At 49.8% G+C, this 12634-nt stretch overlaps 1 protein-coding gene across 1 annotated transcript in view; it reads right to left on the bottom strand.

Moving 5' to 3' along the window:
- The window catches only part of TSPAN2 (tetraspanin 2), a 37911-nt gene extending 26802 nt beyond the window's left edge, over positions 1-11109 (bottom strand). The window contains exon 1 of the mRNA XM_037135105.2: positions 10974-11109. Within this exon, the coding sequence (XP_036991000.1) occupies positions 10974-11042 (69 nt within the window). The 5' untranslated portion in view covers positions 11043-11109. The remainder of the gene's footprint in view (positions 1-10973) is intronic.
- Between the last annotated feature and the right edge of the window lie 1525 nt (positions 11110-12634).

Genomic DNA, 12634 nt, shown 5'->3' with positions numbered 1-12634 from the left:
AGCCCCACTGAAAGTTCCCCTTTGGGTGAAAAGCATCACTGGGGGAAGCTCTCACACAGCACTCGCTTTTACCTCGATGGGAGACACAATGAATTGTCCTGAGATGCTCTAGCCACACAGTTTCGGTTCTTTCTCCCACTCCAGCTTAGAAAGCTCCCCTCCCTGCCCACTTCACTCACACCCACGCAGGGCTCTCAGCTTGGATGTCACTCCCTCTGGGATGCATACCTGGCTTAGGTACCTGCCTTCCCTCCTGTGTCCTCTAAGCATTTCTGTTTATATATTTTGTAATTTTTTTTTACTAAGTCCTGAGCCACGAGAGGGCAGAGACAGGGTCTGCGTTGCTGGCCCCGAGCACTGGCCCCGCTGCCTTGGAGAGCAGGCTTCAAACAGGCAGCTGCTGAGCGAGCGAATGGAGGGCTGTGGACTCAGTTGTGCCCGCCCTCCAGGTTCCTGTGTTTCTGTTCTAACCCCCAGGAGATGGTATCTGGAGGTGGGCCTTTGGGAGATGATTAGGTTTAGATGTGGTCACGAGGGCGGAGCCCTCAAGATGGGATTGTGCTCTTACATTTCTCTCTCTCCCATGCCTCCCCCTCTCTCCCTTTAACACAGGAACAGGCAGCCATCTGTGAGCCAGGAACAGGGCTGTCACCAGGAACCAAACCAGCTGAGCACCTTGATCTTGAACTTGAGGCCTCCAGGACTGTGAGAAATAACTTCCTGTTGTTTAAGCCACCCAATGAATGGTATTTATTTTCTTTATGGCACAGGACCTCGGAGAGGCTGACAGGAGCAGTTTCTCACATTCCTCATAGCCCTTCAAGGGGACACCTTGCAAAGTAGGGTTTCAAGTTCATTCGCTCTGGGAAGCACTGTGCAGACCCCTCAGAAGGCGCTGTGTGAACACACTGTTGAAAATCCTCAGCAACAGGACTTTCCCACAGAAACACAGAACAAATTAGAGCATGCAGTGTCAGTTCCGTGTCTCCTAAGCCTGCGAGGATGTGTGCTTCGCATCACATGTGGACACAGAGGATAAATCTATGCACACCTTTTACAGGCAGAAGCACGTGAATACTTAATACAACTGCAGCAGCATGCACGGCGCACCCACACGGAAGAACCAGTGGAGTCAGTACTGTCTTCTGCTTCTCCAGGGAGAACACCGTGTGTATGCACAACCCAATCACTTGCTTTCTCCCCTTTGGGATGAAGTCACACAGAGCTGGAAAGGATACTTAAACCCTGCAGTTTCCACTAAAAGCTCCTAAGCTAACACGCACTCTTGATGGCAATCGTCCTCCCCGACGTGTAGCAGCGCTCAGCGCCTGCTGCCAGTGCACGCTGCTTTCTGATACCACGAGGGCGGTGCCCTCACATCCTTTTAGCGGCCATGAGGCAGGAGCACGTTCGCTCTGGAAGAGGATACTAATGTTCTTGAGGAGGAAAGCCAGCTCCCAGCATTTTCGTCATGGTCTGCCATGAAAGCAAGGCAAGGATTCGATGGCATATTCTCAAAATCAGGGATTTTGTCAAGAAATACAAGAGCCAAGCCCCGTGGGACATCCACACAAACCCACTCCGGGAGCCTGGCTGCCCTGTTTCAGCCTGGGACCAGAGATATGGAACTGGGGCAGCGTGGGATGAGAGGGCTGCTGGCTGGAAATGCACTGGTTAGACACCCGTGTTTCTGATTCCCTACGATTTTCTTCCTAGTAATTTCCTAGGAACAAGCTCATGCTGAGAAATCCCTGAAAGACTTCCTTCAGGTAAGGACCTATTTATAAACCAATCAGAGCTTCGCAGCACTCCAAACCATGACAGAGTCGGAGTGTTCTGTGCATCCTGGAAAGAACATCTGGTTGTGTGTTCCTGCTGAACGACCATCTTCTGTTTAGATTGTTATAAACCGGTGTCCCCAACCCCTGAGGTGTGTACCAGTACTGGTCCAGGCCTGTTAGGAACCGGACCGCACAGCAGGAGGTGAGCTTGAATGTAATGCACTTGAACCATCCTGAACCAACCCCACCCAGGCCATGAAAAATAGTCTTTCACAAAACCAGTCCCTGGTGCCAAAAAGGTTGGGGACCGCTGGTTATAAACTTAACTTGCATGGGTGAAGTGACATTGCCTTGCCAGGAGGCGGAAAAGGGGTGGCGGGGGGGGGACGACACCGAGCTCAGGGCAAGGAAACTAAGCTGATGTAAAGCTTGCTGTGAATGATAAAGCAGAAAACTTAAATATAAATAGTGGGAAGTGTGTTGTATTTATTCCATGGTTATGCACAATTCTTTTTCTCTAAAGAAATCTAGGGAAAGCGACAGGAGAGAGCAGCAAGAATGAGGAAAGATGATAGCTGTACAGTTTTCATCTAGCAAAATAAATATCATGGACTACAGTTAATGATCCCGGGGAGCAGATGGCTTCATCAAGTGAAGAGCAAATACGCAGAAGATTGGAATCTAATCCACCAAGTCACCCAAGTGACTTAAACCCGAGGTCTGCCTTCCCTCCCCCGGGGGACGAGCTCCAGGAGGACAACAATGGTCTCCTCTGTGTTTTCTGGACTTCCTCCCTGCAGCGCAGCTGGCTCTTACCCCAGGCTCACGCCCTCAGTAAACACCTACCTGAGGGCTACACCGACTACCATAGCATCTCGTCTGTATGGAGTTTATGTCGACTGAAACAGGGAATTAAACAATACCTATTTAATAGCCTAATATCTTTTTAAGATAGCCTGAGAGAATGACTCTTGAGCAGATACATAGGATTCTTAAATATCAATTGGTAACAAGGACCGCACCCAGTTTTAGTTATCACTGAGAGGCAGTGGGAGAAAAAAAGTGTGTTTCAGTAGAACTCAGGTTAGATTGGAACAAGTGAAAACACTTTGTGTATTACCAAGTTAGCTTGGATGGAAGCCAGTAAAAATCACTAAAGGCTAGCTTGGTGTTCCAAAGAGATTTTTCTTAACAGCAATTTCACCAGAAATCTTTGTGGTCCAGAAGGCAGGGAGCGCCTGGCCACACAGGGGATTGGACGGATTTGAACTCGCACAGGAAAGCAGGGGGCGCTGTGATGAGTGGCAGCAGCTTCCGAGGCCCCTGTCCCTGCCCCACTGCGGGGCCTTTGCCAGTCCTGCCTGATTCTCCAGTTTACTAGCTGACTTTCCCCCATTCACCGTCATGATGGAGAGGATAAGGCTTGGCACACACTTTGGAACATTTGCCAACTGCTCTTCTAGAAAACGTTACCTCCTCTGAGTACAGACTGAGTAACGATGCCCTTAGACGGGATAATACCAGAAGCATCCACATGGACGGCGCTGTGGTGCTGAGCAGCTGTAGTGGATCCACACGGGACCTGAGCCCTCCTGGGTGTGAATCAGGCTCTGCCATTTACTAGTCTGTGGTCCTGGAGAAGTCACTTTATCTCTCTCACTCTCAGCTTCCTCAGCTGCAAAGTGGAGGTAATAATAGTGCCTTCCGAGGAGATGAAATGAGCTCCTATTGCACACTCAGCCCGGCCCTTAGTGTTGTTATGATGGTAGGTTTGCTAATGTTACATTCAAACTGAAACTTAACCCTACCCAAGAGAGGAAACACCACTCCCATGACAGCAAGAGCCTAGCCCGCCACTGCCTTCCTCTAACTGTGGTCTTAGGTCCACACTCTTTCCATGACAGCTGAAATTCCCCGAGTTTTCTAAACCTTCTAACCATGTCAGTGCCTCTTTGCAGAAACTGTGTCCCCTCCTTCTTTTTGGTTTTATAGTTTTTATAAGACCCATAAGAGAAAAACAGGAGAAAATAACTTAAGAGACAAAGAATAACTATATTTAGGCAAGAGCTATCCCATAGAACTTTCTCCAATGACATAAGTGTAAGTTTCTCCCTCTGTGCTGTCCAGTCCTGTAGCCACTAAGCCAGCAATGGTTATCGAGCATGTGAAATGTGACTAGTGAGACTTAGGAGCTGAATATTAAATTTCTCTTAATATGAATTCATTTTAATAGCTTTGCGTGATGAATAGCATAGCCACTCTTTTGGAGAGCACAGGTCTAGAATTCATGTGCTCATCAAAGCTTCCACCTTCTCTCCTCATCAGTCTGCAGACTCGGAGTGGTTAAAACCAGAGTCTGTGGCCACACACAGAAGCCCAGCTCTGTCACTGGCTGGGTCTGATTTCCTGGGCAAGTCTCCCTGCGGGTGACAACAACTGAGGGTCACCTTGGGGACTAAAGATACGAAATGTGCTTAGGAAAGCTGGCAGCTCATAGCTTACATTAATAGAATGGTAACTGTTCTTCTTCAAGTGTTTGCTAATGAAATGAAGTCTCTTGGTACATACCCTTTCTCAATTCCCTTCTGGCTTCCCTCGGCCTTCAACTGACCTGGGGTGTTTTATGCCTCCCTTTGCGCCTGCCTTTCTGGAACACACCACGACTAAATCCAACACTGGATATAATCTCCTGGTCACAGAATTCCCATTTCCCAAGCTGGTAGCGTTTCTCATACCTTATATTCCCCATGCCCTTATAAGTTAACACAGTGAAAAGAACACTGGATTTAAAATGAGGAGACCTAGCCCTGACTGAGTGGCTGAGTTGACTGGAGCATCATCCCATATACCAAAAGGTTGCAGGTTCAATGCCCAGTCAGGGCACATCCCTAAGTTGTGGGTTCGATCCCCAGTTGGGGTGCATGTGGGAGGCAACCAATTGATATTTCTCTTTGACACTGATGTTTCTCACTCTCTAAAACAAGAAAAAAATCAACAGAAACATATCCTCAGGGGAGGATTAAACAACAACAACAAAAAAGCAGAAGACCTAGGTGTGAATCCTGGCTTTGCTTCTCTCTAACTCTTTGGTCTCAGACATAACACCTACTATGCCTGACTTTCAGCTTCTACATCTGTAAAATGGGAATAATTCTATTGTTTCACAGGATTGTTGTGATTCATGATCAAATGGGATAATGCATATGAAAGCACGTTATAAACAAACACTCATATGTATTTTATCAGTATTATTTTTTCCCCAATTAAATCTGAAGAGGATGAAGAAGGTGGGCCCAGGTCCCCCTCCTCATCTGTACGATGTGCTCCCAGCCCATCTGATATTCTCATCTTACTGGCCTCTTTCTCAGTCCCTTGTCTTTAAATCCTCAGTGACTACGACAGGCGCTACCTCAGTGGGCAGCACAGCATCACTTGCTATAAAGGAACAGCCCTGTTGTGATGTTAACTGTCAATTTTAAGGTGGTGGATGGAGGTTGTATTCTCTTTTGTCACACATGGCCGGAGACCCAAAGACACTGCACGGGTGATCTTCTAGAATAACACAGTGAAATGCAAAGGCTATTTTACATTTTGCATAATTCTAGAAACTATTGAGTTTTAATGTAAGAAATAAAGCCTTCAAATAATAACGGCAAAGTGATCACTGGAGTTAAGGAAAGCCAGGAGAGCGGGCAAGGAGGAAGGGCACTCCCTGTGCCATTCAGAAAAGAGAGCCACCGGTGGGTCTGGGACCACTTCCGGCTGCACGTCACCCAGTGGTCTCAGAGTGCGTTCCCTGGACCAGCAGCATCACGGGGGCTTTGAGACATGCAGACCTCCAGAGAAGAACATATTTGAACAAGATCCCTCAGTGACCTGTACGCACATTAAAGGCTGGGCGACACTGATCACCAAGGTCTTCCCACTGCCACCCACTGGTTTCCCCTTGGCAACGCAGAGGCGGGGCCAGGGACAAACAGTTCTTGTGCTGGGTCAGCACACACAACCCCGTGGGAGGCCTTGCCAGTGACCGCGAAGCCTCCTCTCGGGGCTGAGGGACGGGGAGGAGGAAGCCACCAGCACAGCCCTCACCGAGCAAAGACTTTACAGAGAGAAAGGCACAGGTGTCTCAAGATCAAGGACTGTGTCTTAATCATTTTTGAATGCCCAGCCCTGGGCTGGGTGGCAGGTGCATAGTAGAAGGTCAGCATATGTTTGCTGAGGAAGGGGTCTCTCCTTCCGGCTCGTACTTCTGATAAGCGACAGGACTCTTGGGACTTAGTTTGGCGGGTTAGACTGGGATGCTTGTTTCCAAGTTTCCTTTACCTTTATGAACCTCTTGGATTCTGGAGTCTACCTTTCCACTCTACTTCCAGTGTTTAAATACGACCATTAACATCTTACATTGAGTCTATATTTGCTACTTTAAATATATTTACTCACCTTATCTGCACTAGGACCATACATTGTTGCTGGTACTTGATCATGTCCATTTTATGGGTGAGAAAATTGAGGCTCAAGGAGACCAAAAAACTTGCTAACCAAGCTCCCCTCATGAGTAACTAGTACAACCAGGGATGGCCCCAGGCAGTGCGCTGCTGTGTCCCCCTTGCAGGCTCTGAATTCCGAGATATGATTTGCCACCTGCCTAGACCCGCCCCAGGTCTACAAGATGACTGGAACTAGAGCTCCAGCCTCTGCAGACTGGGCTCTATCAGCGAGTCCTGGCCCCTCCCAACACCAGGCCCACTCAGTCACATTAGGGGAGACTTGGCCACTGCCACTCTCTTCCCACCTTGGTGGAAATCAGAAATAAGGACTATCCTGCAACAAGGCCAAGGAAATTCCTATCTGCCTTCTGGGCAGATCTACAAGTGTAGCTTTTGGGCGGACCCCCAAGAATGCTTTCTTCGGGTATTTTTAAAATCAGCCTTTTCTTGCAGGTAGGAGCTCTGAAGTTATTGTTTGAAAGAAATTTGGGGAAGAGGAGGAGGCAACCTCTGTAAGCTTCAGGAGGCTCAAACGTCTTTCCCTCCTAAGGCCACGTGACACCGGCTTTCCTAACAGCACCTGTCAGGCATCACTCAGTGAAACCCCAGAGCGGCATTAATCACAGTAAGAGGGAAAGAAAGCGACTTCAAACACGCCATATATGGCATCTGACTTTCAACAATGAACAGCCCCGCTTCCTGTTGGTGGGTAACCCCGAATAGTTCAACGCACAGCACAATGATAGGAAAGCGCTTAGTATACAACAATAAACCAAGGGATAAACAGTGCCGAGGTTTTTCTTTAAGCCAACATCTGTGGCTTGATGAACTGTGGTGTGTTATTTCTATTGCTATGCAACGGAGGAAAAAACTAAAGGTGATTTCAGTGAAAGGCATAGGAATATGTGAAGCAGTGTGATTGTAGTGTCCGAATTTAGGCCTGACAGATGTTGGGAAGGGTTTCTTTCACGTGAGACACCAACCACGAGAACAGAAATTAACTTCCAGGAGGTTCATGGCTAGGCTTTACTTTTGTTTTGTAAAATTCAGTGGCGCATCCAGCCAGTGGCCCTGGGCCAGGGAGTGCTGTGCCGGCCCTGGCAGGATCTAGTTGAATGTTTATAAAACCAGGAGCACAGCCTAAGGAAATGTAAACCAACCTGCCAGAAGGAGGTTGCAAATCAATTTGTCAAATTGCAGATTGCAAAACATACCCCAACCCCTACTCTGTGCCTGCCTTTTGGTGAGTTCCTGACGGGAAGGGAGTGCTGTTACAGAGCGGGGACCAGATGCCTCAGAAGGGCAGGTGCACAGCATCTAAGGGTGTGTGTAAACACTACACTGAAGTCGCTGCTAACGCCTATCCTTCCAGGGGAACTATCCTCCACCCTCTGCCCCTTCCCCAAACTTCCCACGAACCCCTCTAACCAGGAAAAAACAACTTCAGAAACCAGGGTGGGGCTTTTCTGGAAAAGGGTTCCCTCAGTTACAGTGGAGGTAGGTATCTAGGTAATTTCCCCCAAACAGTCATTTTCCCCTGAATCATTAGCTGCCTGGTTCAGTTAGCCCCTTTCCCTTCGGCCGTGCGGTATAGATGTGGGAAAGCTGTCTGTGACGGCTGCTATCTTGAGACCCTCGGGACCCCTCCCCCTGGAAACTGGGAGACAGGAAGGCCCCATATTCCCCTCCTGGGCTCAGTCTGTGTAAACACAGAACAAATCAGTAAGTAATGAGCAGAAAGAGGTCTCGGTCCTCCAGCTAAAGCTGAGAATTGACTGTCTGTGCAAACTGGGAAGACCATTTGTACCAAGCCCTCTAACCTGCTCATTCATTTATTCACTGCAGACATTTATCGAGCGCCTCCTGTGTGCTGGGCACTGTTCCAGACATGTAGCCTCAAACAGAATGGAAACAAAAATCCCTGCTCTCAGAATGTTCTAAGTTCTAGTGGGGAAAATCCACAAATACAGATTAAGAAGATAATGCATGCTTATCCTAAAATGAAGACAAGCTGTCTGTTGCTTGGCAAACATACACTATTTCCCAACATTAAGGGATTAGGGAAAGAGAACTAACTTTTACTGAATGCTTCCTATGTGCCAGGCATTCAATAATAGTACCCAATATTTTTCGAGCACTTACTGTATACTAGTAGGCTCATAGGAAGGTGAGCTCAGACATTTCCCCTATCTCCTTTTCATTCTCTCAACAATTCTGTTACCCTAATTGTGCAGATGAGAACACAGAGGACCAGAAGTCAGGATAAATTGCTCAAGCACACCTCACTCGGGATCTCTGCACTCCAGCCTGATCCCACTGTCAGAGGGCAGGCTCCTACCCCCCTCACCTCTGTCCTCCGGCCCCTTGGTTCAGCTTAGACGTCCCCCTCCTCCGGAGAACTGTCCTGACTCCTCACTGTGGACCTTTTGCTAATCTCCCTCATTCGATCATACAAACGCCGGGTGGCATCTAACTCCACCAGGCACTCAGACATCGCTTTCCTCCTACTGAATTTCTGGTCAGAAGTTACCCTGGACCGGAAGTGGGCGGTGTAAAAGTCGAGTGACGAATTTCACACGGCAGTGGGGCACTTGATTTTACATGGCCCGTTTTGTTTGCTGTTTGTTCTGTATGCACTGGTCTCACTTCCTCAACTAGACTGGCAGCTCAGACAGCAGTGGTTTATATTTGTAAATAAATATGTGTATTTATATTTATATATGCGTAAATCATCTTTATAATGCCTATTTAATAATAAGCATTTTTCAAACTTGAGCATGAATCAGAATTGCATGGAAGATTGTTATAATAGCTGACTGGGTCCCTCCCCCAGCATTTCTGATTCAGCAGCCCTGGAATGGGCTGAGAAGGTGTATTTCTGACAAGTTCCCAGGGATGCTGATGCTGCTGGTCCAGGAAACACACTTGGGGAACCACAGGTTAGGAATGTAATGTGCCACAAGACTTAGCAGCAAGTAGGCTGAGGCTGAGTCACCACTCACTTAGCTGTGTGACTTTGGGCAAGCTCCCATTTGAGTCTCTGTTTCCTCATCTGTAGAAATGGGGATAATAATAGTGTGCACATTGGGAGTGTTGTGAGGATTAACTGTGATAATGAATGCAGTGTGCATAGTACTGTCCCGGACACATTGAAAACATTCCTTAATGCCTCCCATTATCCCTGGAAAGGCTGGCACGATGTCAGGCACTAAACAGGCACCAAACCAAGCCTTCCCAGGCTCATATATAACTCGTTTTGAATTTGTAAGCAGTGAGAGTGAAGGGTGTCACTGAAGCATGATACTTATAATGCACAGCTCTTGAAACTAAGGCAGGCTATTCAAAAGCACAGCATAGGGGCCTTCAGAAATACCCCTCCCTGTAGTACTCTGTGTGGAAATGCCCAGGTATACAAAAGCCATGTGTATTTTTAAGATTCAGGGGCTGTCTTCGGGCTACCTTCTTCACACCTTGATGATGTGATGAAGGATGCTGAAGATGGCAAGTTGGCCTCTGAGAGCTTGAGTTGCTGGAGTAATCCAGGCATCTGGGCTAATGGATTGGCAGACACAAGCAGAGCCCATCATTCAATAATTGATTAGCTGCAGTCACGGGAAGACAACCTCCCCAGAGCAGTTAGGACAACTATCACCTCCTCCATCCCAGTTGTTTCGAAGCACCCAGGCCCCTGCCACTCTCTCCTGGCTCAAGAACTTCTTCACCCAAAACAAGGAGAAATGTATTTTTTTCTGTACTTTCCTTCTGGGTCTATCTGAGCAGTTATACTGGCTGGCATTCTCTTGAGGAAGCCCAAGAGGGGATGTGCAAACCAGACAATTTTCAAACCTTGTCCCACAGCCCTTTAGGGCCTGAGATGGTGGATCTAGGGATCTAGGGATGGTCTAGCCCTAGTCTTGTCCCAGTAATATGGGGGACAGGGGTCATGGCTCTGTCTCTCAGTGGACCACTAGTCTGGAGAATGTTGTTCATTCAATGCAAAGTTGAATGAGATCATCCCTGGGAGCATTAGTATGGAGCAGAGGCTGCGGTTTGGGGGTTGGGGGAGATGCTGCCGCCCCTCCCTTCCGCCGGTCCCCTTTACAGAAGAGGATCACCGCCTCTTTTCATTCAGCTGAACCCCTCCCTGATACTCAGAAAAAGGACGACCCTCTCCCCCTCCTATATCATTTTCTCTCCTGCTCCCAATTCCCAGCACAAAACCATCACAGCCTTCCTCCAAGTGTGTGGACTCACGGGGGCACCACCCTCGGCAGCCCCGGTTCAGGGAGGGTCTCCTCTCCCAGCGCCCTGGCCAGACCCGGGCTCCAGTGTGGAGGGGAGCGAGAAGGGGGTGTGTGCACCGCTGGAGGGGAGCCGACCTCCAGGAGGTTAGGAGAGGCCAGCGTCCCCGCACCTGGAGTCACCAGCTGCGAGATGAAAACCCAGGCGGGGAGGTTCCCCACGGTGTCTCCCCCTTCTCACCATTTCTCCTTGCTCAGTCTCTCTCTCTTTCCGTTTTCTTCTTCTCCATCCCCCTTCTCCCTCTTTGTCTGCCTTTTTCTCACCTCCGCCGTTTGGAACACCCTGCCTTCTCCCGGAGCCAGGCTCGGACGCCGCAGCAGCGATCAGAACCCGGGGGACCCCGGCTCCGAGTCCCCGCCCGGCCCCCTCCTTGCCCGGCCCTCTTGGCTACGGGTCTCACCCAGAATAGCAGGTTGAAGCCGAGCAGCAGGTACTTGATGCACCGAAGGCCCCCGCGGAAGCGCCCCATGCTGCAGCCCCAGCGGCGGGATCCAGAGTTCCCAGGGTGGGTATTGAGTGCCAGGAGCGGAGGCAGCCGGTGGGGAGGGGGTGGAGCGCTAGGGGCCGGGGGCGGGGTCTATGGAGGCGGGGCAGAGGCGGGGCCTGCAGAGGGCGGGCGAGCCCCGGCAGGGGGCGTTAGAGGGCCCCAGTAGGACGCGGAGCGAAGAGGCTGGCGAGGGTTGGGGTGCCTTCGGGATCAGTGGGAGCATGTCCCCACTCTCCTCCGGAACCAGGGACCGCCTTCTTTACTCCCAATGCCAGATGACGTGCTCCGCAGGCGCTCAGCTCCCGGTGGTTATCCGAGCATCTGCGAGGAAGGAGCGTCCACTTAATTAAGTGGGAACCCGAGACCCACTTAATCAGCGCCCTGTGCAGACTCATTTGAGGCTTGCAGTGGCGGTTGGGGATAAGGACACGGCCCGGTGGCTATGGAAACTTAGGAAGGTGGCCTAGGGTACAGATAGAGAAGGAGGATTTGAGTCCGCCTTGAAGCTGGCATGACCTGTCGCCGGGCACCTCCGCCTGGGGGCTGTGGCTCTCTGGCGCCGGACGAGATCATTGGCCAAGGAGGCCACTTTCCAGGGATGCCCCCCCCCCGCCCCTCCCACGCTCCTCCGAGGACTCTTACCTTAATAGGCAAGAACGAGGAGAAGGAGCAGGATGCGACCGTCTTGCCCGGATGGCTGCTTCCCACTTTGCTCTTCCCACACGGCCAGTGGAGGGGGCGTCACACTCTTAGGGTCCTGCTGGATTCAACCGATGGGAGAGCGTGGAAAGGGATGTGGATATGGAAGTTAGGAGGGGGTGGGTTTTGTTCTGCTTTGTTTTATTAAATTTGGCTGCTGGTGGGGAAATCAGGCTTCCACTCTGGTTGACTAAGTGTCTAAAGTATGTGGTGCCAGACAGTGTGGGGGCGACAAGAAAGTGTAAAATTCAGGGAGCCTATGCATTCATTCAGCAAAAGTTTAAGTTTCTATTATAGGCCAGGCAGCGTAGCAACAAGCCCCAAGGACCCAACAATGTGGAATCAAGGGGGCCTGGTAGCACTGCCTCCTGTCTCTGGTGGTAGAGACAGACCTGTAAGCAAATAATTACTGCAAAGTGAGGGGATCAGGCAAAACGCTGGCCAGTGCCGCCTGGCCTCACTGCACTGGGCAGAGAAAGTTTCTCTGAGGAGGGTGGGCCTGCTCTAGCCTTGAAGAATGAGTCTGAGCAGAGGGGAAGGGCCGTCCAGGCAGTGCAAAGAGCATGTGCAAATTAGACAGGGTGGGAGAACACAAGGCCTCCTGGGAGAACTTAGAGCTATGCTAAGCCCAAGTGGAGCAGAGAAGATGAGTTGGAAAGATGCTAGGGCACAACTTTCAGACAACTGACAAAAGCATCGTCAGGCCTCAGTTTCCTCATCTGCAGCATGGAGATAATAGTACGTACCTCATAGAGTTATGGAGATTCATGAGTTAATATTATTCAAGTGCCCAGAACAGTGTGTGGGACAGAATAAATACTATATGTGTTGGGTATTGCTGTATTGTGTCAGATGACCAATCACTTTGTATCAGT

This window comes from Artibeus jamaicensis, unplaced genomic scaffold (genome assembly GCF_021234435.1).
Source record: "Artibeus jamaicensis isolate MK-2021 breed Jamaican fruit bat unplaced genomic scaffold, CSHL_Jam_final scaffold_1689, whole genome shotgun sequence".
NCBI lineage: Eukaryota > Metazoa > Chordata > Mammalia > Chiroptera > Phyllostomidae > Artibeus > Artibeus jamaicensis.
This window is presented reverse-complemented; position numbering and strand designations above follow the sequence as displayed.